This window comes from Ursus arctos, unplaced genomic scaffold (assembly GCF_023065955.2).
Source record: "Ursus arctos isolate Adak ecotype North America unplaced genomic scaffold, UrsArc2.0 scaffold_16, whole genome shotgun sequence".
Taxonomy (NCBI): Eukaryota; Metazoa; Chordata; class Mammalia; order Carnivora; family Ursidae; genus Ursus; species Ursus arctos.
This window is the reverse complement of record NW_026622830.1, coordinates 5,653,990-5,681,682: the sequence shown is the minus strand read 5'-3', so window position 1 is coordinate 5,681,682 and position 27,693 is coordinate 5,653,990. Positions and strand designations below refer to the sequence as shown.

Here is a 27,693-nt window from a genome sequence, read left to right as displayed (position 1 = left end):
AGGAGGCTGGCTCTGCCCACTAACTCGCTGTGTGGCCTCAGCAAGTGTGTTGACCCCCTCTGAGCCTTAGTTTCCATGTATGGAAAATGGGGGTCATGATAGACCTCCCTCTCCCGTGGGACTGAGATGCAGATGAAATGAGTTCATGTGCGAACAGCACTCAGTGCAGTGTCCAACCCCCGGCAAGCATCCTGAGTCAGCAACTCTTCATACTACTATTGATTCACTTGACTAAATGCTATTGAGCGCCTTTGGTATACCAGGCAGTGTTGTAAGTGCTACAGTTTAGCAGTGAGCAAAACCAGACAAACCCCGCCCTCATGGGGGTTTAGATTTTCAGGGCACAGGGCACATCACGCGGCATAGGTCAGGTAGGGAGCCACACAGCAGAGCACGACAGCGGTGGGGAGGGGGTGTGCACAGATGCACGGACTTTCGGGAAAGGGGTAACACTGAGCTGTGCGTCCAATGTCTTAGTTCTCCTTTTGGACCCTTGTGACTTGCTTTGGCCAATGAAATGTGACAGGTGCCAGTTCTGAGTGGAACCACAGAGCCACTGTGTGACTTGTCATTGTCCCTTCCCATTGCCACTGTGACCATGAACATACAAGGTGGGAGCCTGGGTCAGCCTGGGCCTCTGAGTGGCCATCAGAGCCCCCAGGCCATGACACTGGATATGCAGTGTGTGTGAGAGATGAACCTTCATTGTGCCCAGACACGAGAGTTTAGGGTTGCTAATTGCAGCGTAACTATGCCTGATCCAAAGTCCTATGTCTTCAGGGAGCAGAAGCTTAAGGGGAGTGAGGGGGCAAGCCACAGGACAGTATGTGGGAAAAAGTTGTTGGTCAAGGAAGCAGCAGGTGCAAGGGCCCTGAGGCAAAAGAGTATACTACTGTATTCCAGGAACAGCAAGGAGGCCCTCAAGGCTAGAGTAGCTCCAGCAGCAGGACGGAATTAGAGGGGGAGGAGGGACCCATCACATCCTTGCAGGCCACTGTAAGGCCAAGCACAATGCTTACTGGTGTCTGGGGCGGGGAGGGTCTCCAAACCACTCAGCACACCTGTCCTCCCAGACCTGTTTCCAACACTGCGTTTAAAAAGTAACAAGGAGAAGATGCAGTTTCGGTGCCCCCCAACACACACTCACACACTCACGCGCTCACACGCGCGCACACTTACACGCACACGCACACAGGCGACGGGCGGGGGCATCCTGCTGGACCACCCCCATCCCAGGGCTCTCCCCTCTGGCTAGGACCTTCCAGCTGGCCCCACACTTGGCTGCGGGTCCTCGTTTGTTTGGGGCTTGGACAGACTTTCCAAGCTGCTCCTCTCGGCATCTGTTTCTGAAGATGACTCTGTTGCACGAGCCTCCCAGGGTTGCTCCATGGGTCCAAGCATCTGTTCTGCTGAATTTCTTTCTCTATTTATTTCTTCAGTAAACAACCAGGGCACAGGCAGGGTTGTGTGGTGTTTCCACAACTCCCGCTGCCTGTGCCAAGGTCTAATAGGATGCAGAGATAATGAGGGGAGAAATGAGGGCCCCACGATCGGAGCGGAACACCGGGTAAGGCTCTGGGATCTCCATGCAGAAGCTGTATCGCCCACGGCTCCCATGGCACCCACGGCACCCACAGCTACGTGGGCAGAGCTGGCCCCAGTGGATCTGCTGGCTTTGCGCCCCCCAGCATCGCTTCCCTCTTTTGCTATTCACAGCCCCCCAGGGACCCCATTAAGGACCCCAAGGGACCAACCCTCCCCTTTCTCAGTCTAGGGGGTTTCAAGGGAGGCCCGAAACCCCCTTACTCCCCATTCCCTGAGCCCCACATCCAGGAACAGGTCCAGGGCTGAGGCCTCCCCAAGAGATTTCTCCTTCCCCCACCCCTTGTGACTGGTTCTGCAGTGGTCACGTGACCCAAGCTGGGCCATTCCAGGTCATCCCAGGATTTTTAGGGGAGGCATGTGGAAAGGGGGGGGTCTCTCTGATTGGGTTGTGAAGATGATAGGATGTGACTCACAACTGCTGGTGACCGTCTCAGCCACCACGTGGGGGAGAGCCTGCCTGCGAATGAGGGCAAGGCAGAAGAAAGCAAAGTGCAGGGATGGAAAGACCCGGATTTCTGGAAGTAACACTTGAGCTCCTGGATCCAGCTACTCCTGAAGCCCCTGGGTTTGAGGGCTAAGTAATTTGTGTGGTTTTCTGTCACAATCAACAGTGCCCTAGCCAATTCACAAACACACATGAGTAGATAGACAGAAGGAAGCAGGGTGTGGGGATGGAACGAACAGTGGGCAGGATGGAAAATGAGAGAAGGCAGGACAGTGAGGAGGTCTGAGAGTTATTCAACTGTGGTGGTTTCCTGTGCCCTCGGCACAAACGCAAAGCCCGGCAGGATCTGGCCTATTACTCTTGGGCTTCACCACCTCTGTCTCCCACTTGCGCCCTCTGTCCTAGCTACGCCACCGCCACATCCGACTTTTTTTTTTTTTTTTAAAGATTTTTTAATTTATTTATTTGACAGAGATAGAGACAGCCAGCCAGAGAGGGAACACAAGCAGGGGGAATGGGAGAGGAAGAAGCAGGCTCATAGTGCAGGAGCCTGACGTGGGGCTCGATCCCGGAACGCCGGGATCACGCCCTGAGCCGAAGGCAGACGCTTTAACCGCTGTGCCACCCAGGCGCCCCCACATCCGACTTCTATGCTGTGTAATGAATGACCCAAATCTAGCAGCTTAAAACAACACCTTTTTATTAGTTCACGGTTGTGTAGATTGGAAGGACATCACAGCATCGCTGGCTCTCTGCTCAAGCTGAAATCAAGGTGTCAGCCAGCTGTGCTCTCTGCAGGAGCTGAGGGTTCTCTTCCAAGCTCATTGCTGTAATTGGCAGAATTCCGTTCCTCATGGTTGCAGGACTGTAGCCCCATTTCCTTGGTGGCTTTCGGCCCGGGGCCGCTCTCCGCTCCCACCATGTCATGAGCCTTCTGATCAGCAAATCCTCTCAGCTTCCAGTCCCTCTGACTTTTCCTCCTGCCCCCAGCCACACAGAACTCACTTTCTGCTCTCCAAGGGCTCCCCTGATTAGGACCGATGCACCCGGCTTACCTCTGCATCTCAAGGTCAACTGACTTGGGGCTTTAATTACAAATGCAAAGTCCCTGCACAGCAGCATCTAGGCTCAAGTCTGGATGAACAGGCAGAGGACAGGAATCTTGGGGGCCAGCCTGAGGACTCTGCAGCTTCCTTGTTCCTCAAACATTTCGTCTGTGCTCTCCCTCGAAGCCTGTGCATGCTGTCCCCTCCTCCAAAGAGCTCTTCTGGCAAGTGTCCGTGTGGCTCACCACTGCCCTCCTTGCGTTTCCGTACTGATGGCACCTCCTTGAGAAGATGCCCTCGCCCTCCCCACAGAAACATCACCCCTCTCGCTCCCCAGCCCCTTAACCCTGCTTTGCCATTCTTCACAGAGTCTACGTGATATTGCAGATGTATTCGCTCTCCCTCCCCCGCCGGACGGCAAGCCCTGGGACAGGGACTTTATTGTGTTTGCAGAGCCTGGCACAGAGTAAATGCTCAATAAATATTTGTTGACTGGAAGAATGGACATGTTTCTTAGATTTTCTTAATGGTCTTAAATAGTCACTGTGAGGTCTTCCCTGTGTTTAGCTGCCAGCCCTGAGCTCCACGGGAGGCACAGTAAAGCCGAGGCAGAGAGCCCAGGGATCGGAGCCAGACTGCCTGAATTCCAAACGTATGGGCCAGCCTTGCACCTCTCAAAGCTGGTTTCTTCATCTGCAATACAGGACGGTACCAGCACCTACCTCAAAGGGTGTCTGTAGGTGCACAATAGCCCAGGTGAAGTGGCAGGCACCCGAAGCCAAACCATAAAGTGACACCATTTCATACCCTCAGAAAGGCAGGGTTGTCACGGATTGACAAGGATGGGTATGATGGGCACTTGCGTGGGAGTGCATCTCGAGGCGGTCAGAGATTTATTTGGCAAACTCTAGCAGAGGTGAGGATGTGTGTGCCCTGTGTCCTGCCCAGAGACAAGCCCAGGAATCCTTCGGGGGTTTGCAATCACATCCTCCCCATCTACCAAGATACGCTGCGTCTATCAGTAAGATCTCAGAATACAGATTCAGAGACGCTACCAGCTTCAGCTGATGGACTGCCAGACGCCGGAGCCAGTGCTTTCCATGAACAACCTCCTTGCCTCTTACTCCCACTGTACAGATGAGAAAATCGAGGCTCGGGGAGGCGCACAGTACTTGCTCAAGATGGGAAGTGGCAAAGTTCTGGCCTGCACCCTGGACTGGGGAGAGGGAAGGGGGGATGGAGGAAGGAAGGAAAATGGCCTAGCTGACACCACCACAGCATCAATGTGTCGCGGAGAGCGCCCTCTTCTGCAAAATGCTGGACACACACCTACCACCTGGTCCAGCTCTTTCACTATGAGGTCTGGACCCAAGAGCAATGAAAACACATGTCCACACAAAAACTTGTACGGAAATGTTCACAACAGCATTATTCATAAAAGTGGAAACAACCCAAGAGCCCATCAGCTCATGAATGGGTAAACAAAACCGTGTTCTTTCCACCCAGCAGGAGACTTACTTGGCCATAAAAAGGAATGAAGCACAGATACACATGGATAAAGCCCGAAAACATCTGATTGAAAGACGCAGTCAGAAAAGGCCTCAGCTAGTGAGACTGCGTTTAGATGGATTTCCAGAATAGGCAAATGTATGAAGGCAGAAGGTTGCCGGGGTTGTAGGAAGGAAGAATGAGAAATGACTAATAGGTACTGGGGGTTTTTTTTCGGGGCGGAGGGAGGAACACAAAAATCTTCTGAAAGTGGATTGCGATGGCGGTTACACAGCTCTGTGAATTCACCGGGAACTAGGAACTCTAAAAGGGCGAATTTTGGGATCGATGAATTATATCTCAGGAGAGCTGTTTTTCAAGTGTGTTCTAAGAACCTCTGGTTTTCCGAGTATCGATGAGGAAAAGCCGTGAAAAAGTAAGTTTGGGAAATGTGGGTTAAACAGGTTCAGTAAGATTTTTATGCAGAGCCTTCAGTTTGTAGCTCTGTAGACTGACAGCCCACGTTGGGCCTTGCTCTAATACACGGCGATCCTTGCCGAGTACCCGCCACGTTCCAGGCATCACATACAAACTCATTTACACGTACGAACAAATTAACTCTCCACACCGACCCTGTGAGGTGGGTACTATTATTATCCTTATTTTAGAGAGGAAGAAACTGAGGCACGGAGAGATTGAGAATCTTACCCAAGATTGCACAGCTAGCAAGTGGCAAAGCCGAGGTTTGAACCCATCTAGTCTTGCTCTGGGTTTCACGCTAGACTGCTGTCCTGTTGGAGTATCCAGCATTTCCAAAACACGTGCGTCCGTGGCTTACTTTGATACAATGCATCCCCAGACCTATGCCTTCTCTCCTTCCTGGAGGACAGCACCCTGGTCCAGGAGCCCCGCTCCTCTGCACAGGGGCAGTTCCTCTCCCCAGGCTTGCTGCCTCCACCCTCACTCCCTGTGCTCCATTCTCCTCTCTTAGCTCAGCTTGTATCATTCCCTTGCTCTGAACCCTCTGTTGACCTCCCCCTGCCTTGGGCCCAGGCTCTCTCAGCCTTGGCACTATTAAATTGGGGACTGGCTCATTCTCTGCCGTGGGGACTGCCCTGGGCACTGCACGATGTTTAACAACATCCTTGGCCTCATCCTACTATATGCCAGTAGCACCCCCCTCCCAACCTTCTGCAAGTTGTGACTGCCCAAAATATCTCCCAACATCGCCAAATGTCCCGGAGGCAAAACTGCCCCAGTTAGAACCATTGCCTTCTAGTAAAAGTCCAGTTCCTCCCACTGGCTGATAGGCCCCTGATCGTCTGGCCCTTGCCCACCTCCTCTCCACCACCTTCCTGTCCTTCACACCCTCCACCGACATTGGCTGGCTCTGCGATCCCATCTCTCCTCAGGGCCTTTGCATATGCTGTTCCCTCCAGCCTGCGGCTGGCCCTTCTTCATTATTCACGTTTTCTCTGTTCACTTCTTTACTCTTTCCTCTCCAGCCTTTCCTGTCCTAACACGGGGCAACACAGCATTACTGAATTTATGTTGTATGTTTGTTTTTTGTTTTTTCTTTATAATCTGTCTTGCCCACCAAAATCCCAGCACATGGGCATGGCACTGGGTGATCTTGCTCTTCTTCGAGTCTTGGTGCCAAGAAGAGCCCTGGGCACCAGGCAGGCCTTGTCTCTGCCAGATGACTCACAGCATGATGTAAACCCGGGAGGCCTGGTGTGGACCTGTGCACAGCAGAGAGGGAGAACCAAAGGGGGAAACACCTTAGGAGAGTTTTATCGCCTTGGCTTTGGCCACCAAAGATGCCTTCTGGTCTTTCGTAAAAGGTCTCTTTCTGTCAAAGCCAGTTGCCAAGAAGTCTTTAGAGTGGAAGACAAAAAAAGAAGACGAAGCAGCAGAGAGGGAGGATGAGAACTACTTTAAAAATTTTCAAGTCTCCTTAAATCAAAGCAAGTCACTGTTTAGTGTCAACTGATTTTTCAAATAAAGCCAAGACTAGCTGTTGGAGCAGGGCTCGAAAACAGGGGTGGTAGGGTGTCTCTAGGCCAGGATTCCGACGCACGGGGTGGGTGGAGAGGGATGAGCAGCCCAGTTGGGGTGTGAGGGAGAAATAAAAAGCAGAGAGGATGAGTCAGGCTGGGCTGTGGCGAGAAGACTCTGTGTGCTAGCCAGCCAAGAGGCAGCCAGGTGGAGAAACTTCCCCACAAATCCACAGACGGCTGCATGCAGTGGAGGGAAATTGTGGCTCTGAGCGCTCTCCCTGGATTTCCTCCTCTGGGTTGGTCTTCCGTGAAAGGATTTAGAACTGGGCAGATATTTTGCTGAGTGTGACTTCGCCTCCTGGGGTGAGCTTCTCCTTCCATTAATGAGAGGCTCAGCCTGGCTCTGAGCTTCTCAACCTGGAAACCCCAGCCACAGAGGTCCTGGAAGGTTACAGTAGAGATCCTACGTAGTTCAAACTACCTAGGATATATATTTTTTGCCAAAGGAAGGAAGGGAGGAAGGGAGGGAGGGAGGGAGGGAGGAAGGAAGATCAAAGCAGGACCACTCAAGACCCTAAATCTAACCTCCAATTTACAGGAAATACCAGGGACAGAAAAACACGTTAAGTGACACCACAGGGGTACAATCCACAAACTATTAATTGGGTGAAATTCTCTGGGACAAACAACTTGGTATCTTCAACAAATAAATGGTGAGGAAGAAAGAGAGGGGGAACCTATAGACTGAAGGAAATTTAAGAGACATATCAGCCAATAGCCATGAATGGATGGACTTCATCTGCACCTTGAGGAGAAGAAACTATAAAACAATTCATGGAATAATTGGGGACATTAAGCAGTGATATTGAGGGATATTAAAGGATGATTGTGAATAGAAGTTTTGCTGTGAAAATGCGATTATGTTTTTTTTTTTTTTTAAAGAGTCCTTGTTTTTTAGAGATAGCTGTTTAGATACCTAAGATGAAATAATAATGATGCCTGGAATTTGCTTCCAAATAATCTGGACGAAAGGTTGGGAAGGGGGTGGATGTAGGTGAAAAAGTTTGGCTGTTGAGTTGACAGCCATGGAAGCCAGTGTTGGGTCCAAAACAAACGACCACGGGACGCCTGGGTGGCTCAGTCGGTTAAGCATCTGCTTTGGCTCAGGTCATGATCTCAGGGTCCTGGGATCGAGTCCCTCATCGGGCTCCCTGCTCAGCCAGAAGCCTGCCTCTTCCTTGACTGCTTGGCCTACCATTTCCCCTGCTTGTGCTCCCTCTCTCTCTCTGACAAATAAACCAATAAAATCTTTTTAAAAACCCCCAAACACCACCATGCCCGCACCAGTAAGATGACCCAGATGCTCACCGATGTTTTGCTGATCTTATTAAAATTTGATTTATCTTCCTTTCATTGATCTGCTTTACATCGCACATCCTGTTATATAATCAATGGCTACGAAAAATGGCAAATTAATTCATCAGAACCAAAGTCCTTTGACTTTGAGGCCATCTCGTGCAGTAGCCGACGGCAGAGACACTGTCCCTGCCAGTTTTCTCAGATGCCTAAGAAACCCAGAAGCTTTATTTATACTTCTTCGAGCCTCAACTTTCTCCCTCACACAGTGGGAAGGAGTAAATGAGATTTTGTGTGTGGAGCGTTTGGCTCGGTGTCCGACCATCAGCAAACTGCGGTTATGATTATGACCAGTGGCAGCAATCCCAGAAGAATGTTGAGTAGTGTCTTATTCATATAAAAAAATGGTGCTTATTTGGGCATGTACAGAAAGATGTCTGAGGGGAAATACTACAAGTAGATAATAGACATAGTCCCACAAGGGGTCATTCGTTTATTCAACAAACACGACTGAGTGCCTTCTGTGTGCCAGGCACAGTGGAACCGTGAGGTATTGGGTGAGCTCACCCCCTAGGGCTGATAGGGTAGAGAAATGCAGGCATGTTGAGACATGGGGAAAACAGGGGTCAAGACTTAGGGGTGGTCCAAGGAGATGGCCAGACTGAGATCTGAAGGATACAGGAGAATTAGCAAAGCTGGATTTGGAGGAGGGAAAGCAGGGAGTAGAAGAGAAAAAGGACAAAACATTCCAAACTCCTAAAGGATGAGCAAGTGCAAAGGCCCTGGGGCACGAAGGAATAACTCCAGGGTCCAGAATATGACAGAGCCCAGAGGAGGACAAATGAAGGTGGGGAGTGAGTGGCTGCAAGGGGAGGAAGTTTCTTTCACTCTTACTCTATACCTTCTGAATTACACAAATACTTTAAGAAAACCATATATCATTCTTAATTAAAAAAAAAAAACCTAAAAAAACCCCACAGATACAAAAGAAAAACACCAGCTTGAAGCCCCAAGAAATAAATTATTGTAGCATTTACTTCTTTTTCTCAAGAATCTATAATACTTTAAAATCCGCTTACATTTGCTAACGACACCACCTTGCTTAAAGGTAACTAGCGTTCTGTCCTCTCCTGTCTGGTTTGCTGGAAGGGCTTCCCCATCCTTCCCTACAATAATCGTGCCTCATATAAATAATGCTCCTTGCCAACCCACATGGGGGCTCTGGTTCTCATACAAGCTTCTGGATGTCAGGCTGGGTTCAGACGAAAGGCCCACGAGTGGGGTTTGGGGAAAAGCTTTCCATTTTCCCAAGAGCAGCTCTAGTACAGCTTTGTGACCCTTCTCTGTCCCTGTGCGGAGCGTAACTGGCCAGCAGGAAGAAACGACCCACTAGGGAGACTACCCTGCAAAGAGTTTCATTTGCAAGCTGTTGCTAGGGGCGGAAACTGTTTTTCTGGTTTCTTCTCGGGGCCTGGGGCTGGGAGGGCTGACTTTGATGTGGAGGTGGTGCCCACAGAGCCTGCACGCTACCTGAGTGCAGCCTGGATACCTGGAGGCAGAACACCGCTGCCTGGAAGGACAGCTAACGCCTCCCGCTTTGGTCTGCCGGCAGGAGCACAGTGAGGCCTTTCAAGTCTGCCCCTTGTGGTTTCTCCCTGCAGGAGGCCAGGTTTATTACGGGTTGTTCCCTTCTCTGTGTCGATCCCCTCCCTGTGCCCTCGCCCAGCTCAGGACTTTTCATTTCATGTCCGATCCAGCGAGGCCGTTGGCTCCTGGATGAGTGGAGCGCTACGAGACACAGAACAGCCTGTCCCTCCGAGAGGCAGAGACAACCAGACAGGTGGTTCTAGTCCTAGGAGAGAGACACCTCCCAGCAGACAAGCCCAGTTGGTATCACTGACTTGCCCTCTCCCTTCAAAGGCCTGTTGTTTGTTCCTTGCTGAGGATGATAAATGAGAGCCCACCTGTGGCACTGCCCTCATCTCACTGTGGAGAAAACCGAGACCAGAGAGGGTAATTCCACCACCAGAAAAGGCTCTCGATATTACCACACATTCCCTGCAGTGGTGCCTCCTATCGCCGTGGTAGCAGTTTGACTGTGGAGTCAAGATTTACCTCTCAGCTCTATCACATACCACAGTGCCATCTTGCACAAATTGCTCAACTTCTCCAAGCCTCAGTTTCTTCATCTGTGAAATGGGGATAATAATTTTTACCTCTTAAGGTTGCCCATTTAAATACACTTCTCACCTCGCCAACCTCACGATTTCAGTGTTCACTTATTTATCCTTTTCTTAGAAAGGTTGAGCTCCCAAAGGGCAAGGACTCTGCCTGCCTTGTTCACAGCAGTGTCCTCAGTAACCAAGGCTTCCTAGCTCAGAGTAGGCATGAGGAAGTATTTGTAATAATAATAAGCAAGGCCCTCAGCTCAGTGCCTGGCACAGGCAGCCATCACTAAGAACAGAGAGGGTTCATTGTTATTTCTGACAGCAAAGCAGTTTTCACTTTAAAATATCAAGTAACCAGGAAGTGAGGGAACACAATAGTTCTCTGGAGGGGGCCTGCTGTCAGGTGGCCCTTCTGGGGCAAAGCCCTTGGCCTCCCATCCCTGTAGGACCAAACCACCACAGGCCTGGGACCTACCTTGCTATAGTCTCTCCCCATTGTCCTCTCTCTCAAGGACATCATCCCCAAGAGGCAAGCGTCCTTCCCTGGGGCTTCCAAATTCCTAGCGTCTGCTCAAAGGTTCAGAGGGTGGGGGGAGTTGGGGGGGACACAGCTCACCGAATCTGCCAGTCAAGGATGTGGGCCAATGTCAGGATTGCTAGATGAAATACTGGATCTCCAGTTCAATTCTAATTTCAGATAAACAACAAAACAATTTCCAGTAACAGTATGTCTCAACAATTGGATGTCAATCCTTAAAAAAAAAACAGTATTAGTTGTTTATCTGAAATTGAAATTTAACTGAGTGTCCTGTATTTTAATTTGCTAAATCTGGCGACCCTTCAAAGTGACCACACTGGGCTGTTACCCCAGCCTGACTCAGCTGTGGACCTCACTTTCCTCCTCTCCTGCAAAATCACCATGACCACATCAGGACCCTCCTGGGATGGCTATGAAAATTAAGAGAATGGCTACTATAAAAATATTGGTAAGGTCAGGAATTTTGTTTGCCTTGACCACAGCTGAACCCAGAGCCTAGCGCTGCGTCCGGCCCACAGGTGGATCACCAGAACTATTTCTTTTCATGAAAAATCGCTGGTACTATTTTTCCTTAAATACCACCCCTTACTCCGTCAAAACAAAACAAAACAAAACAAAACAAAACAAAACAAAACAAAACAAAACAAAACAAAACAAAACACCCATAAATCCATTTCAAGGAAAACTGGGTCCAACATCCCAAATAGGTCATGCTGTTCCCCACCGGGCCCAACACTTTACCACCACCCCCCCCCCCCAGGCGAGATTGCGCCTAATTGAACCCTGTGCGCCTGCGCCCTCCACTCACTGCGAGGCGTTCTGCGCATGCCTGGCGCGCAAGGTTGCGCAAGCCCCGCCAGAAAGTGTGGGAAAACTGACTTACCGTCTTCGCCAGGGAGGCTGCCGGGGAGGCTGGGCTTCAGCGCCTGGCAGGGCCGTCGTGGGCGCCAGTGGGGTTCCTGCTCTTGGACCTTTCCGTTGCTGTAGGCCCTCATGGCCTTTGCGCCCATGGGGCCCGAGGCCTCGTTCTTCGCAGTTTTGGACCAACACAGGGCTTCCCTGCTGGCCGCCCTGAGGAGAGGCGGTGGGGAGCCCACGGGCGGGGGCACACGTCTGGCCTCGAGGTAGGCGGGCTCCCTCTGGGGCGCGCATGCTCGGAAGTTAGAGAGGAGCCGGATCCTCAGCCAGGCGGGGCGGGGGCTTGAAGCGCTCTGTAGGGACAGGGCTGGCGCTCTTTGACTTCTCCCCAGGGGCGACCCCCTTCGCCGGCCACTTACGAACCCTGACAAAGGTCCTTCCTCTGAGCCCTCTCTTTTCTGCTTTTAGCTCTTATTTTGAACTCAAAAAGCCCGGTGACAGACCCCGCTTCCCCCCCCCCCCCCACCGGTCTTCTAGAATGTTCCCCTTCTAGAATGTTCCAGGAGCAGCCCCACAGCGAGCAAGGCTCACAGGTTTCCTAAGATTCTCAGAGGTCGGGGAGTTTAGGGTATAGTTTGGCTTTGAGTTTGTTTAAAACACAATTTTTTTGGATACAATTTGAATTTAAAAAGCTTTCAGGGTTGTGTATGTGTGTGAAGAGAAAGAGGGAAGATGAATGTTGGGAGTTCCCACTCAATCCGGGTTTTATCAAAATGAACAAGGAAGTGGTTGATAATGAGACAACGATTTACTTGACTTGGAGAGAATGTACACACATTTTAAGTGATTTATTTAAAATCAATTAAAGCAGTTGGCGGCTCGCGAGGTTGGTTAGAGCCAGGTGCCGAGGAGACGGATTACTGAGATTCTCCAGCTACCCGGCTCGGAATCAGCTACAGAGAATATGTTTATGTTATTGACCATTCTTACTTAAAATGTTGGGTTGTTTTTTTTCCCCCCGGATCTTTTTTTCTGGTTTATCAGCAAAGTTTTTCAGCCTAAACAAATTACAGTCTTATTTTTAAGAAGACTAAGCCAACTACCAAAAAACCAAACCAAAACAGAAACACCACACACACACACACACACACACACACACACACACAAAAGTGGAAAACCTACAAGCAAACGGATTTTTGTGAAAGTATTTAGTTTGAGGGAGAACTTATGAGGGTGAGGAAAGGAGGGAATGGAAGTCCCCTGTTTAAGTTTCAGATGCAAATTAATCTAATTGTATTTAAGTTTGTCACAGTGTTACCTTGCAACTTTTTTCCCCCCCGAACTGGAAAAATGAATGAGATTTTTCTTTGAGTCAGTTTTTATTTCTCCGTGTTAGAAAATACTGATTGTTTTAAGATTTGCTTTCTGATAACGTGCATCTTCAAAGCAAGCTCTGAAGTTTCTGGGGGAATTAGAACGTTCTACATTCTGCGCATTTTCTAGATTTAATTTGATTTCCCTTCTTAGGCAATACGCTAATGGTATTTATAACTGAACAACATTTTTTGAAGCTGATGGCTTGTGAAATTAAAAGTCAGCTCGCAGAAAACTGGGCTAGGTTTTAACATTCTGCTGTAAAGTGGTGTAATGGTTGCCAAGTCTTTCCATGGTCGTGATTAAACTTTTTTCTCTTTGTATCACTAAAATTCAAAAGGGCAGATTGAAGGCATGAGATCAATCAGGGTGATGTGCTACAATAAGAAATATTTCTTTTGGAATATTTTTGCATTGCATTTTTTGGGAAAGAAATTAAATTCAAAGCCAATATTACATCATTTTTAATTAAAACATTTATCAGTAGTATTTCAAGCCAACAAGTTTGAATTTAAGTAGGATTTATAAATCATGTTGTCTAGTTATTAATATTGTCTAAAAGGAAGATATTACTTCAATTGTTAATTGTTTGAGAAGTAAAATTACAAGCAAATGAAATTTCTTTGCAAGTAACCACTATAAATACAGTTGTTTCAGTGCAATGCCGATGTCAAAATTTAGTGGGAGGGATCAGTATGGAGGTGAATAGCCTTGTCTTAAAAAACAACCAATGTAACAAAAAACCTACTTTCCTATTGATCTGGGGGAAATGTTACACATCGTAAAGGTCTAATTTAGAATTAAGATTGAATTATAGTGTGTTTATCGTTTCAGTTCTGAGGTTCTTGCATCTATAGAAAGTGTTATCCAAGGCATCATCTCAAGCGTGGCAAGGAATGAAGCACCCGCATTCACAATAGAAAACAGATCAAGCTGGGAAAATATAAAGTGGGCATTTTGCATTTTTAATTTTTAAATACAGTATCTATGTCATTATTTGAATTTATTCAAGTTAGAGTTCTAGTCTGATTTCATTCTTTTTACTGCTTTTGCCCTGCCTCGAAGGATTTAAGGAAGTTTACAAAATACATACCTCATAGGAAGGTCATATAAACTAGAAGTGGGCGTGAAAGATAAGGCAAAGGGAAAACAATGCTAGAAACAACAAATGAAGCGCCAGAAGAGGTTAGAATTCAAAATGCATGTGATAAAGTCTTACAGTTCTGCTAAAAACAGGCTCCAAACTGGGATCTAAGCTTTTTAGCACTCAAAGGGGGGAAATAGGACCAGTGGAATTCTGCAGAAATACCACAAAAGCAAACCACTTGCTCAGGGGAGTTACAACCAATCCTGATACTGGAAGGAAAAGAAACGTATCCGAACACAGAGCACATTTCAAATGCTCTTTCTCCTGGTAGATTGCCCCCTGCTAAGTCATGTGTCCAAAAGAGTAAAATCAGCCAATAGCTTTGTCAAAGCCCTCCAACCTGCTCGTAGCTTTTGTGTTTTTCAGATGCTCAGTCTGTACAATCTAAATCATGAAAAAGACTACAATAGTTCTCAGTAAGAGTTACAGAAACACAATAAAAGTAATGTTGAGTCTCCTTAGTCACTAGTATTCTTTTATGGTCAGTATAATTAATACAAACTGTAAACTTTTGAAACTATTTTGCATCATTTTGCAGAATGGATTTCATCAAGCCCTGAGGCAGCTGACACCCGGCCCATTTGCCTGGTGCCTTCTGCCACCTTTAGGACAGGCTTGGCAGTTCAATTTAACAACCTATTACAAATTGTTATTTCATTTAATGTAATTTTGGAGGTAAATCAGAAATATAACATTTCAAAACTTATTAAATTAAGCAAAATTAATACATGAGTAAATATTAAAATGAGCAAGATGCTAGTAAACTTGTGAAATATGTGAAAATAGTTTACATACACTAAATAGCACACATTATACACTAAATACACACACATCCACACATTATACTCAGAGGTATTTAATTCACTTATTTTATTTTATTTTAAGATTTTATTTATTTATTTGACAGAGACAGAGACAGCCAGCGAGAGAGGGAACACAAGCAGGGGGAGTGGGAGAGGAAGAAGCAGGCTCATAGCGGAGGAGCCTGATGTGGGGCTCGATCCCATAACGCCAGGATCACGCCCTGAGCCGAAGGCAGATGCTTAACCGCTGTGCCACCCTGGCGCCCCTAATTCACTTATTTTAAACACTTTATTTTAGTGCCTCTTTATGTCACAAAGCTGATTACCTAATTACTACCTGGAATTATCTAAGATTATAAATGAAGTAGTCCTAAATCTTCAGTGCCTCTGTTGAGAAAAAATACTTATCTGGAATTGTCTAAGATTATAAATGAAGTTGTCCTAAAGCTTCGGTGCCTCTGTTGAGAAGAAATACAGATTTAGATGATTTGAAGAAGAGTACATGAAGTGTATATTGTTTGGTGTTCAGAAGTTAATTCTTTTTTATTGCCTTTCAACAAAATGACAGGTTTGAAGATTCTGTGGGTCTTCAGATGGTATCTCATTGTACCACGAGAAAAATCAAAAGTGATTCACCAAAATCAGTTAAGAATTTTGGTAAATTAATTTTTCTTAGCTTTTAGTAACAGAATAAGCTTGGTTACCTTCTGGGTTTAGTTGTTCCTAGTTTAATAATTTTAGTTGTTCCTTAATAGACCACCCTTACACCTGAAATAAAGTTACAGAATTTTTCATTGTCAATAACCAAGGAAGCAGATTATAATTCCAAAATAAATTTTCAAGGTACATGATTCAGTAGAAAAGTATTCTCTCAATTTTGCTGTTCAGGGAGCAATTAATTATATTTGATCCTTCAGGAAATTATTACTCTGTATTCAGTACTTCTGTTTTGGAAAGATAATTTTTTTAATGTTATGGAAAGTAACTGGGGGTAGTTGAAATCCTTGATAGTGGTGTCTTTTGAATTAATGAGAGAAATGATGAGTAACTTGCTTATTGTATCTTATTTTCCAGCCCTGATTCTTAAAATATTGTCCATGATTTATAAATTAGTACAGAGCAACACTTATGCAACCAAAAGGTAAATACTTGTTTTGGTAAATTACTCCTTTAAGATGCAATGTGAGAGTTAGTTTGGGTTAACTCCCATTATGTTTTGAAATGCTACGTAAGACTAGACTATGGGTAATAAATTACTTTCTTTATATGTCGTGTTTCATCCACTTAAAGCTTTCTACAAATAATACTTCAATACTTGTCATAGTCAAAGAGAATATGGCTAATTAAAAATATACATTTAACTTCCACAGAGACATATATTATACTGACAGCCAACTCTTTGGTAACCAGACTGTCGTGGACAATATTATCAATGACATTTCTTGTATGCTAAAAGTGCCGAGGATGAGTCTTCATATAGTAAGTAGCATTTAATACATAACATCTTATTTTAAGACAAAAGATTTGTGTAAAATCATAACAGGAAAATAAATGTAATCTGTGCTTTGTTTTGATACTACATTTTTCTCATTATGAATTTAAATAACCTACTCTCAATATATTTGAATGGACTAAAAGAGGTGAATTACTAAATATTTCTTATTCCTAAATATCCTTACATATTTTCTCCTTTACTTCTTAAATTCCAGTCTGAGCTAAAATACATGTAATCTGGCAGGTGAACGTGAGGATTGACTCAGCCGTATAGAATATGTTAGTGAGGGGCACCTGGCTGACTCAGTCGGTGGAGCATGTGACTTCTGCTCTTGGGGTCATGAGTTCAAGCCCCACATCGGGTGTAGAGATGGCTTAAATAAATAAACTTAAAAAAACATGTCAGTAAAAAAGTGTTCAAATATGGCTATTATTTTTTCAGTTATCTACATCAAAAGGTTTAATTGCTGGCAACTTAAGGTATATGGAGGAAGACGGCACGAGAGTGCATTGTACCTGTGGTTCCACGGTAAGCACATTGATGTTGTCACCTGCTTTACCTCCCTTTTAGAAACTTTGTTTCTGAAATGTATTTTATTTCCTGCTTTCTTATGGATTTCGGAGCTTATGATGTTCAAATAAAACTGAAGGGTGAATAAGCGTATGCTTTAGGAGGTCGTCCGTTACACAGTTTTAAAATACACCAGTTGTCCAATGTCATATTAAAATAAACAAAGATACGCTTTCCTTTGAAAAAAGTGCTGTTGTCTTCGGGTAGAATGTAGCTTGGCTATTTTAGCATGATTATTTATGTAATCTTTATACAGTTTCCTGGTTGGGAAATTGATCTATTTAATTCTGAACTATTTGCTGGGTTTTGGCACCTGGAAAGCCCATGGCACTAACCTGCACAGCCGTCTGGAAATAAGCAAGACGTCACCTGTGCGCTCTAGGATAAGGAGGGCTTTAATTCATCACGTCCTGCCGCATAAGCCACGTATCCACAAAGTTTCCGAGAGATTCTCACCTGCTAGGAAGTGGTTTGGGTGGCACATCTGTCTTCTTACTGAGGAGTAAATCTGTTTCCTACTGTTTCCCTACTGAGGAATAAAACTCTGATGACTGGTATATTCGGAGAAAAATGAAAATACGGGATTTTTGTGATACATTTTTAAATGTGGTTATACTTACTTTTTATTTAAAATAAAAACTCTCTTCTTTTGTTAACTTAGGCTGTTGCTGTGCCATCTAATATTCAAGGAATTCGAAGTATCCTTTGAGTGGGAAAAGTATTGAAGCTTGTAGAATGTTCATTCATTCATTATTTGATAAACCAACCTTTCATAATGTGTAACCATCAAGCTAGACCCTATAGTGGTCCAGATGAACACACATGGTTTCTGCCTAAACCTCCCTTTCTGGTAGGAGAGTTAGGCATCTAAATATGTGAACAGATGTCTATATATTTGAAGGTAAAAAGGAATATACTATGTAGCTGCTTCAGAACTGATTTATATGGCACCTCTATTTAGTTGGCAATTAAACAGAAATATTCTTGGCTTCGAATTATCAGCCTTAACATCATAGATTTAATTACAGATGCAAAATTTCTATTAATTGTAGAAAAAGATGCAACATTTCAGCGACTCCTAGATGACAACTTTTGCAACAGAATGTCCCCGTGCATCATGGTTACGGTATTAGATTATCTCCCTTTACTACAAGGCCACGACTAACATACTACTTTGGTGATTGGCAAGAGGGGTTTATAACATTATCTACAGCTCACACAACATTCTGTTATTGATATGGCACATTCTTTGGGGTGATAGAGTAAGAATTTCCAAGGCATTTATTTAAACATCCTCAAATCTGACTAAAATCAAGGTGGTGGTCCCAATTCTTTTTTTTTTTTTTTTAAGACTTTATTAGAGAGAGACAGAGCACGAGCCGGGTGGAGGGGCAGAGGGAGAGGGAGAAGCAGACTCCCCACTAAGTGGAGAGCCCCATGCAGGGCTTGATCCCAGGACCCCAAGATCATGACCTGAGCCAAAAGCAGATGCTTAACTGACTGAGCCACGCAGGCGCCCTTGGTGGTTCTAATTCTTAAATACTAGTGGTTTTCTAATACCACAGTGAGTTTACACAGGCTCTCAGAGTCACCCACATACCATTCCCCCACGGCTGCTGGTCTCAACTGTAATACGGTAACACTGGAGCTGCTCTGTGTTCTGCCTCCCGCAGGTTTGCGTGTCAGGTAATTGCATGAATTCCATCAAAGGGACCTTGTGATTCTATACACATATATACATGTATTTATATATGTACACCATATATATACGCCATATATATATATATACGTATATATATACGTATATATATACGTATATATATATATGCCAAGAACGGCAAGGAACACAGAAGCATACGTTGAGATGCCACACAGGCAGCTGTAGGCATCCGTGAGGGACGGGTAGTCAACTTCCCTCTAGAGGGTCACATGGGAAGAGTCGATAACACTGAAGTGATCAAGGACACCTGCAGGACTCAGGCTGAGTGACATGTGCGACACTGCCTCTCTACGTCCCTGTTGGTAGATATGTCCAATTCTTATTATTTCTGTTTCTGCTGAAATGTTTCCTTAGAATTATTTCCCAGGACTGGGATAGTTGAGTCACAGTGATGAATGCAGGTGGGCTTTTTCACTCTGTTGTGTAGAATGTACATTTTTCACACTCCATACTAGTCTTCCACCTGAAATTGAAGGTGATCTAACTTTTCTAACTTTTAAATTACTGATAAGGAAAAGGTTTTGTCAGTTTCATTCTGCTGGAATTAAAATGCATAATTTCTATCTTGCTTTTAGGGAAAGGGGGTCCCTGATCTGAACACAAGACTTTTGGTCAAGAAGCTGTGGGATACGTTTCACATTCCTATTTTCACTCTTGTCGATGCCGATCCACATGGTGATTTGTCGTTGGATTGTTTGAAGTAGTTGTCCTAACTAAATCTTATTCATCGTACCTAAGATTGTGCTTTTTTGCTCTTAGAAAACTTTCATAAATTATTTTAAAAGAAGATGGTCATTAGATTTACATTAATGACTGTAATCATTGAGGCAATTTATTGCCATTTTTGCCCCCATTGAACTGAATCGTTAGTTTTTTTATTGGCTGTGTCTATGAAAATAAAAGTTGCAGGTGTTAGGTAAAATGTGAGAGTGCACACGATCTAACCTGTAATGTACAAGGAGACTAACCATTAAGGTGACTTTCTTTTCACAGGCATAGAAATAATGTGCATCTACAAGTATGGATCTATGGTAAGTACAGAAAAGTATTTTTCCTTTTCCACTGTTGAGATAGTTCACATTCATCAGAGCAGTTGCTGCGTTCATTTCCCATTCCTAAGTTAGCTGAGGAACCCCCAAGTGCACTGGGGAGCTACTCTCCTAGTCTAGGGCCAATCTGTTTTAGTGGCTGTGATTCCAGCTTCTGGAAAGACCAGAGTGACCACAGATGACAGAGTGGGATTAGCTGTGGGCAACAGGCACTATTATCTTCCACTCTCCCAGCCTGCTGAAGTAACTGTGGGACCTCAGGGTAACAGCAAGGTCTGTTGCCAAATAAACTCTGAAAATTATATGTAACCTTGAATTCTGACATTGCCAATTCCCTTTACACCCACCATAAGAAAAAATGAAAACATCACCAAATTTCACTGCTAGAGTATGAACTACTTACCGTACGTCAGTGGTTCTCAGAGTATGGTCCCAGACAAGCAGTGTTGGCATTACCAGGGAACTTGCTAGAAATGCACATCTCAGTCCCCATCCAGGCCTCCTGAATTGGAATCTCTAGGCTCGGACCCCAAGTGGTTCTGATGCATGATAAAGTTTGGGCACCACTGGTATACACCTTGAGTGTCCCTGACAGATTTGTTTATATGACGTATATATTTAGACGAAAGGGATGGTGAAGCAAGATGTTAAAGTACAGAATCATGAGCAACAATAATTGCAGGTAAGAGAGTTTCATTTGTAGTTTCACTTTATATAAAATCAATACAGAAATACTAGAGCAGTTTTAAAACCTTCACTGAAAGCCCAGGTTAGCAAAAGTCTTGGTGATTTTCTTAGCTCTGTGGGCTCGGGGAGTGTGCAATCTTTCGTATTTATCCTTAGTAAGTAAAAAATGTGGCTGCAAAAACAAGGATGCTGATTTTCTGCAACTTAGCCTCACCTAATGTATGTTTCCTCTTTATTTTAGGCGATGTCTTTTGAGGCCCATAATCTCACAGTTCCAGCTATTAGATGGCTTGGTCTCCTCCCTTCCGATATTAAACGGTTAGATTAATTTAGTTTTAGTAAAACTAGTATATTTAAAATGATGACTCATAATATGTAACAATAAGCCAAAAAAGTGACTACACTGGAAAGTTCTTAATGTGTTTTTTTATATTGTCACTATGACTCAGGATTATAGAATTATGAGTTAAATTCATCGATGTTTCTGTTTCAATTACGAAAATGCTTGAATGAATTTGGTTAACAGAACTTTCAGCTAGAAAATATTTTTTGTTTTACCTTTATGGTTAAAAGATTTTGTAATATTTATTTTAATTTTTTAATTTTTATTTTTTTAAGATTTTGTAATATTTTTATTCTCAGAAAGTGTAAGGCATTGAATCTAGTTAAATGGTAATCGTTGACAACTTTGTTTGCCATATGAATCAATTTTACCATAGATTTAAAATGTTAATTTTGTTAAGAAAAAAATCTCATTTTAAGATTGCTTAACATTTGGGAACCTAAATTTTGGCAAGTTTAACATATATGTTCATTACAGAAAAAATATCATTATGTAACAAGATAAAAATCACCTACTGATGAACAGCTTTATCCTTGTAGATTATTACTCTCTGTGCATAGCCATCACTTTTTCACAAAAATGGGATCATACTTTGTTACTTTGTAATCTGCTTCTCTCACACAACACAATGAAATCACTTTTCCGAATCCATGACCTCATTTTAGTGTCTTCTATTACTGAGCTCCAATTCTGGATGTACCAGTGTTTATTCAGCCAGTGCCTCGTAGTCAGACATTTGGGTGGTTTCCAAATCTCTGATAAATAGAGCTTTGATGGGCCCTCCTGTAACTAAATCTTCGCCTGCATGTTTAATTAGTCCCTTAGTCCCGAAGGCTGAATTCCCAGAATTGCTGGGTCAAAGGGTATGCACATTTTTAAGATTTTGACTGCCCTCCGGATAGGTTAATTATTTTGTTTTCCCTGGAGAGTGGGAGCCCACCTGCCCCTCAGCATAGGACATGATCACTTATATTCATCTCTGCTAATGTGATATTTAAAAATATTTTATGGTTTTAATTGGCCAGTGTGAATGAACTTAAACGTGTTTATAGGATTTCTTTAAGCAGTGAGCAAACCTTGGTACCTGCTCCTTGTTTCCTAAATTTGGAAGATGAACAGGTTTTGGGTGATCGCCACTTCTTACAAAATAAGGGCATAAGAGAAAACATTTAGTTTTTGATTTTAGAATATTTACACTCCAGTGGATCAAAGTTTTGCTCCATTTGGTGTATGTGTCATGGTCAAAATTCCTTGGGGGTGATCTGTTTGTATGAAGAGCTTTCCTAACACAAACTCAGGACAAGTGATCTGATAATTATTAAGGTGAAGGGCTTGCAGAAACTCTAGCTGCAGCTCATAAATTCCATCAGTGCCCTCAGAGTCCCTCCAAGTAAATGGACAATGAAATTTTTAAAAAGTATGTTAGTTACACAAACACGGCTTCATGGGAAATCTTCTAGCCTCCCCCCCCAACCTACTTTTAATCAAATTGTCACCCTATCTGGTAGCTGCCACTGGCAAATGATCATAATTGTGGGGACATTTAAAAAGACTGTTTGAAACTAGAGCTCTCCTGGGAAAAGGATTCATGACTTCAAAAAGTAGTCTGTACACATAAATCCTGGACCTCTCCTGTCCTGTTTTTAAAACACACACCAAGAAAAAATTACAATCCACTTTTTTAAAAACTTAAAACTAGATAGGGGTGTGTTTATGTGTGTGTGCACACGCGTACGCATAAGTGAAAATAAGCTAGTGATAGACTAACTTCCTTGGCCCAGAAAGTTCTCAGTGAATTACAGAGAATGAAGTGCTCAGTGCAACCTGAGATCCCACAGTGACTCTTGCTGCCGGCCACACGTACTCTCTAGCTCACTGCTTCGAGGCTGTAGCGCCCTGGGAGCCACAGGGCGTCCATACCCTTGATGGTAGTGCTATTGGCATTGTGTTTATTACCAATGTCTGTGTTCTTCTTGTCGTTGTCCTGTGTGTGTGATGGGAAGGGAAACAACAATTTAGAGCAGACGTCCACTATGAACTAGAATCCTTGCTGGTCTAGGACGTGCCAGAGCCTCTAAATTCTGGATTTAAAAGAGGGATCTGTGCTAATTTGCTTATCTGTTATTTCTGAGTTTCTTGAGTAGCATAATAAATACAAATAACTATGTGACCTTAAAGTTATAGGAGCGCCCTGTTTTTGCTGATTTTTTCATCTGTTGTTTTCTAGGTTAAATATACCTAGAGATACTTTAATTCCGCTGACAAAACGGGACCAGATGAAACTTGACAGTGTCCTGAAAAGACCTTATGTTACTTGCCAACCATTTTGGAGAAAAGAAGTATGTTTCTTTCTAAAATTCAAGTATTGTATGTTTCATTGCCGTTAACTTTCATAGTGGGTATTCACATAATATTTTGAAAATATCCTCCTTGAAATTTTATATAGCCAACAACTAATGTGAGTGGTGTTTGGCAGTAAATGGTTGTTGAAACACTGAATTGTGAACGCTAATAGATAAGATCAGATGGATGGGGTGGAACTATTTTTATCCTCATCATAGTTCTATGTGCATCGTCTATGGCTGTAGCATAGTTTATGGGGGGAAGAAGGAAAAGAAAGAAATTACATAAAGACCCCAGACCATTCCTAGTTATCGAAGACATCCATACTGGATGTTCTTCTGAGATTTTTTTCTGTAATGCTCTGGAATGTTCTGGCTGACCTAAAAGCTATTGCCCATGGTTTTTGAGAATAAAACAGCCTAGATTTACTAGTTTGAGTCAACAGAGTTGTAGCACAGGACTCGATCACGGCTGCTCTTTACTTTTATTAACAGATGGAAATAATGGCAGATTCTAAAATGAAGGCAGAAATTCAAGCTTTGACCTTCCTATCATCAGATTATCTTTCCAGAGTGTACCTACCTAACAAATTAAAATTTGGAGGATGGATATAAAAATACATCAGGATATAGCTTGTGACTGCAAGAGGGCTTTTCATTAGTTTTGTTTTCAGCAGTAGATACTGTCATGGAAAGAACATATATTCTTAATTCCGTAGAGGTAAAATAATTTTCCATTAATTATATTTTTTTGTCCAAACAATTTTCTTTAGAAGGCTTTATCCTTCTCTGTAGGCACTGAATTCTATCCTATGTTCTAAGTCATTTATAAAAAAGTATACATTATTTGACTTCTAAATTTTATTTGAAAAAATATTGTAAAAATGCCATCAAAGTCTGCAGAAATATTTTATTTAACTTCTACAATGCAACTAATGTTAAGGCATGAAGTATCTTTTTAGTATCAAAACTAATAATAGCCTAAATTTGAGAAGTTGCAAATGAATTAGTGTGTCTAGCATTTCCTTTTTAGTGGCTTTCTTTCTTTCTTTCTTTCTTTTTCTTTCTTTCTTTCTTTTTTTTTTTTTTTTGCCTCCATGGTGTAGGGGTCATGCCCTGTTTGTTTACTTGTGAAAGTAGTAAAATTTATTATGAGTAACTATTTGGGTTGATGCCGTCTGGAGCACTTAATTTTGTTTCTGAGTATGCTTTTTATTATTAACAATTTATTTGAAAATTTCTCCAGGGTTTTATCCATTCTCACCCCAAATCAAGTCCCCTGTCTTCCCCTCTAAGTCCATGTTATGAAACATGCTCAAGATTTACAGAAGCCTCTAATTTTAATAAGGTTTTTCTGTAATAATAAAGATCCGATCTTCTCCCCTATTAACCCTGTCTGAATTTTTCCAGAGAGGAGTCTTATGACTTTATTCTGTACTTTCAGCAAACATATCACTGTATTGAAGAGTTACCTGTAATTGTAAGCAAGGATATGTAGAGAACAGAAATGTTGGTGAGTTATTTTATCAAGATAGATGTTAGTAATAGTGGGTCCCCTCTCTGAGAACTTACCTGTGCCAGTCCCTGCTTACACATTATCTTACCTCCCCCAAGGACCCTGTCAGGTCTGTAATTACATCCATAGCTTACAGGTGAGAACACAGGGGATGTTGCTTGTCCAAAGCCATGTAGCCAGAACGTGGCAGAGTGGGGACAGTAAGACTGTGTACCTCAAGAGCTGGACCAGCTACTGAATATGAGGGGCCAGTGCAAAATGCAAGTGTAGGGTCCTCGTTCAAAAGTTATTAAGAATTTCAAGACATTAGCAGAGAATTAAAGTGCTCATGGGGGGCTCTTGTTAGCATGGGGCTGGGCATGACTGCACCCATGAAGCTGGCCCTAATCAAGAGGTTCTGGTAAATATTAAATAAGGTCATATAATAAGAAAAGAAAATACTTGTATAACACCTACTATGTGCCACGTATTTTTCTGGGTGCTTTTGAACATTCACTAATTTCATCTTCACAGACACACTCTGAACTCGGTACTTTTCTTATTAGCCCCACTTTACAGATACAACAACCAAGGTACGGGAACCTGTACTTTTGCTCAGGAACTTTTCCCAAGGTCACATAACTACTAAGCAGTGGAGCTGGGACTTAACCCCAGAGCCCGGCTCCACGGCTCGTGCTTTAACCACGACATTGGTACACATGAAGTGTGTTACGTGGCTGAGGGGGCACACTGCTTCAGAAACGTCTACAACTCTTCCTGTTGGCTAGCGGTCAAATCAGGTCCCCCTGATGCCAAGCCTATAATGTCAACAATTCTGTTATTTCCCCTGGTCACGTCAGAACCAAGTATTTCATTCTGAGAATATTCTGTGGAACTATCAAATTGACTTGTGAGACTATCCCAGATTGTAAAGACATTTTTATAAATCACAAGTGTTTCTTTGAATTTATACCATACTTCTTTCCTTAACATCTAATATCACTGAACTTTGACAAATTCTGGGAAGGAGAACATCATTAACCTAGAAATAAATGGTCAAGCTGCAGATGTCTGGATTGGGACATTCTATCAAAATGGGAAGTATCTATAATAGTCATTAAAATTTGAAAATAAACAATTTTTTGAAAAAAATTTGTCATTAATATTTAATGACATGATAGTCATTAAAATTTGAAAATAAACAAACTATTTTTTGAAAAAAATTTGAAAGGGGCTTGCAGATACATTCAGTTTAGATAATTACATTCAAGTTTGTGATTGGAAATGTACTTAAAATAATTTTCATTTATTTGGGAAAAGGAAATGGGAGAGCAAAATGCATTGCTGTTTGGCTTTGCTGCCTCTCTTGGATGCAGATGAAAACCTAACGTTAGTAGCTATTTGGGAACCATCTAGAATTCTAATTCTCAAGAGATATTTCTAAAAATGATTGCTGTAAAATAGATAACTATTTAACATGGCAACTGACGAGATATCCCCTCCACCATCATCTACTGTGTTCATTTTTAATATTTTCATAATTTTAATTAAGAACATTGGTATTGGAATTTGTTTATAATGGAAGTGAGTAAAACCTGGTGCAACAAAAAGATGTCTAGAGAATCTGATTTTTTCCTTAAGAGCTCATAATCACCCTCATAAAATAAAAGCTTTTGTAATATCCCCAGGTTTCTGGGAAATTTAACTGTTATCATTGATGGTGCTAAATGATTTGAGAAGTCATGATTTCATGGAGAAAGAAAAAACACATTGCAGTTTCTACAAAATAGAAAGAACGTTCCAGGATTTCCATCTATGACTTCCTTTAGCTGGAGCATCTCCATTGAACTGTTTGACAGAGGTCCCTGTTCATTGGTGCCGACAAGAACGGATGCTAAGAACACTGTCAAAGCTAAACCACATGCACATGTGCACTAAAAATATTTGCAGCAGAGTGTTTTTGTAGCAAAATATTGAGAAACATTACTTCTGTTTGGCCTTGGGATCAGCCTTAAGTCTGTATCCCAAGGAAATAATCCTATAAACCCAAGCCAAAGGCGCCCTCTGCTGGCAGAAGAAGCTCTACTGTTTTCTCAAATCCTCCCTCTTGAGGGGCATATTTCTTTTCCTTCCTTCCTCCCTCCCTCCCTCCCTCCCTCCCTTCCTTTCTCCCTCTCTCTCTCTTTTTTTTGATTGATTGATCGATTTAGAGAGAGCAGGGGTAGGGGCAGAGGGAGAGAGGGAATCGTGAAGCCGACTCCCTGCTGAGCAGACCTGGGGCTTGATCCCAGGACCCCCAGGTCATGACCTGAGCCAAAATCAAGAGTCGAATGCTTAACTGATTGAGCCACCCAGGCACCCCTGGGTGGATATCTCTTTAAAATATTTTCAAGTCATAGTTTTAAGGAATGGGGTAGAAGGGTCTGAGACACAGCAAAAGAAGTTGGGTAAAACCGTGAGAATTCCTGTGTGTGCCTGAGTACTACTTTTCGACAAAAATCCATTCTATATCATCAGCTTTGGATGCCCCCAAGCCCTTGTAAAGCTGCACTTCGTGTATGCTCCTTGGCAACCAAGCTCTTTACAAAGCCTTAACATATTAGAACTTTTAAATTAAAATTTCAAAATTAAAAATCACTTTAAATGAAAAGGAATTGATACTAAGCTTACAAGCACATTTAGTTTTTATTCACCTAGACACAGAATATAAATATTACCTTGGGTAAAAATTGCAGAAGTGTTGGCCAATGCGAATGAGAGCCATAACCGAAATTTAATTTTAATTATGTTTTGTTTTTGATCATTTTCACCTATACTTTATGGCTCAATAATTATACCCATGCATACAGATTGTTTTGATCCCCCTTCTTATTTCTAGGGGGACGAAGTGAGGTGACGCTGCAGTCTGCCGTCTGTGGAGGTGTGGACTCAGACTGTGGGGAAGGGCTGTTGCATACCAGTTCCCCTTCTACTCACTGCCTCTGTGACTGGGACAAGTTACAATCTGGCCTTGGTTTTGTCAACTGTAAGATGGAAATAACAACAGTAATACCCCTGTAGCGTCATTGTGAGGATTAAATGAGATAATTTGTGTAAAGTGTTTGAGTACCACTGTTCAGAAAAAGTCAAGGAGTGTTAGTTGTTACATTTGGGCATGCGTGCTG

The 27,693-nt window shown here is 43.2% G+C and overlaps 1 protein-coding gene across 2 annotated transcripts; it reads left to right on the top strand.

Moving 5' to 3' along the window:
* The first annotated feature begins 11,639 nt into the window (after positions 1 to 11,639).
* SPO11 (SPO11 initiator of meiotic double strand breaks) lies at positions 11,640 to 23,649 on the top strand. Of its 2 annotated transcripts, XM_026502872.2 has the most exons (13): positions 11,640 to 11,770; positions 13,713 to 13,826; positions 15,397 to 15,485; positions 15,903 to 15,969; positions 16,199 to 16,307; positions 16,765 to 16,851; positions 17,555 to 17,591; positions 17,910 to 18,019; positions 19,189 to 19,288; positions 19,607 to 19,644; positions 20,591 to 20,667; positions 22,920 to 23,031; positions 23,530 to 23,649. In XM_026502872.2, exons 1-13 carry the CDS (start codon positions 11,640 to 11,642, stop codon positions 23,647 to 23,649), a joined length of 1,191 nt encoding a protein of 396 aa, XP_026358657.1. The 2 variants fall into 2 exon arrangements, with proteins under 2 accessions (XP_026358657.1, XP_026358658.1); XM_026502873.2 differs by lacking the exon at positions 13,713 to 13,826.
* Positions 23,650 to 27,693: the final 4,044 nt, after the last annotated feature.

What these genes read in the sequence shown, in the direction of transcription:
- SPO11 (XM_026502872.2), top strand. Translation starts at nt 11,640, where the DNA reads ATGGCCTTTGCGCCCATGGGGCCCGAGGCCTCGTTCTTCGCAGTTTTG. An exon ending in TCAAGCTGGGAAAATATAAA is followed by an intron (nt 13,827 to 15,396) that starts GTGGGCATTTTG and finishes ACAAAATGACAG; the next exon opens with GTTTGAAGATTCTGTGGGTC. An exon ending in AACCATTTTGGAGAAAAGAA is followed by an intron (nt 23,032 to 23,529) that starts GTATGTTTCTTT and finishes TTTTATTAACAG; the next exon opens with ATGGAAATAATGGCAGATTC.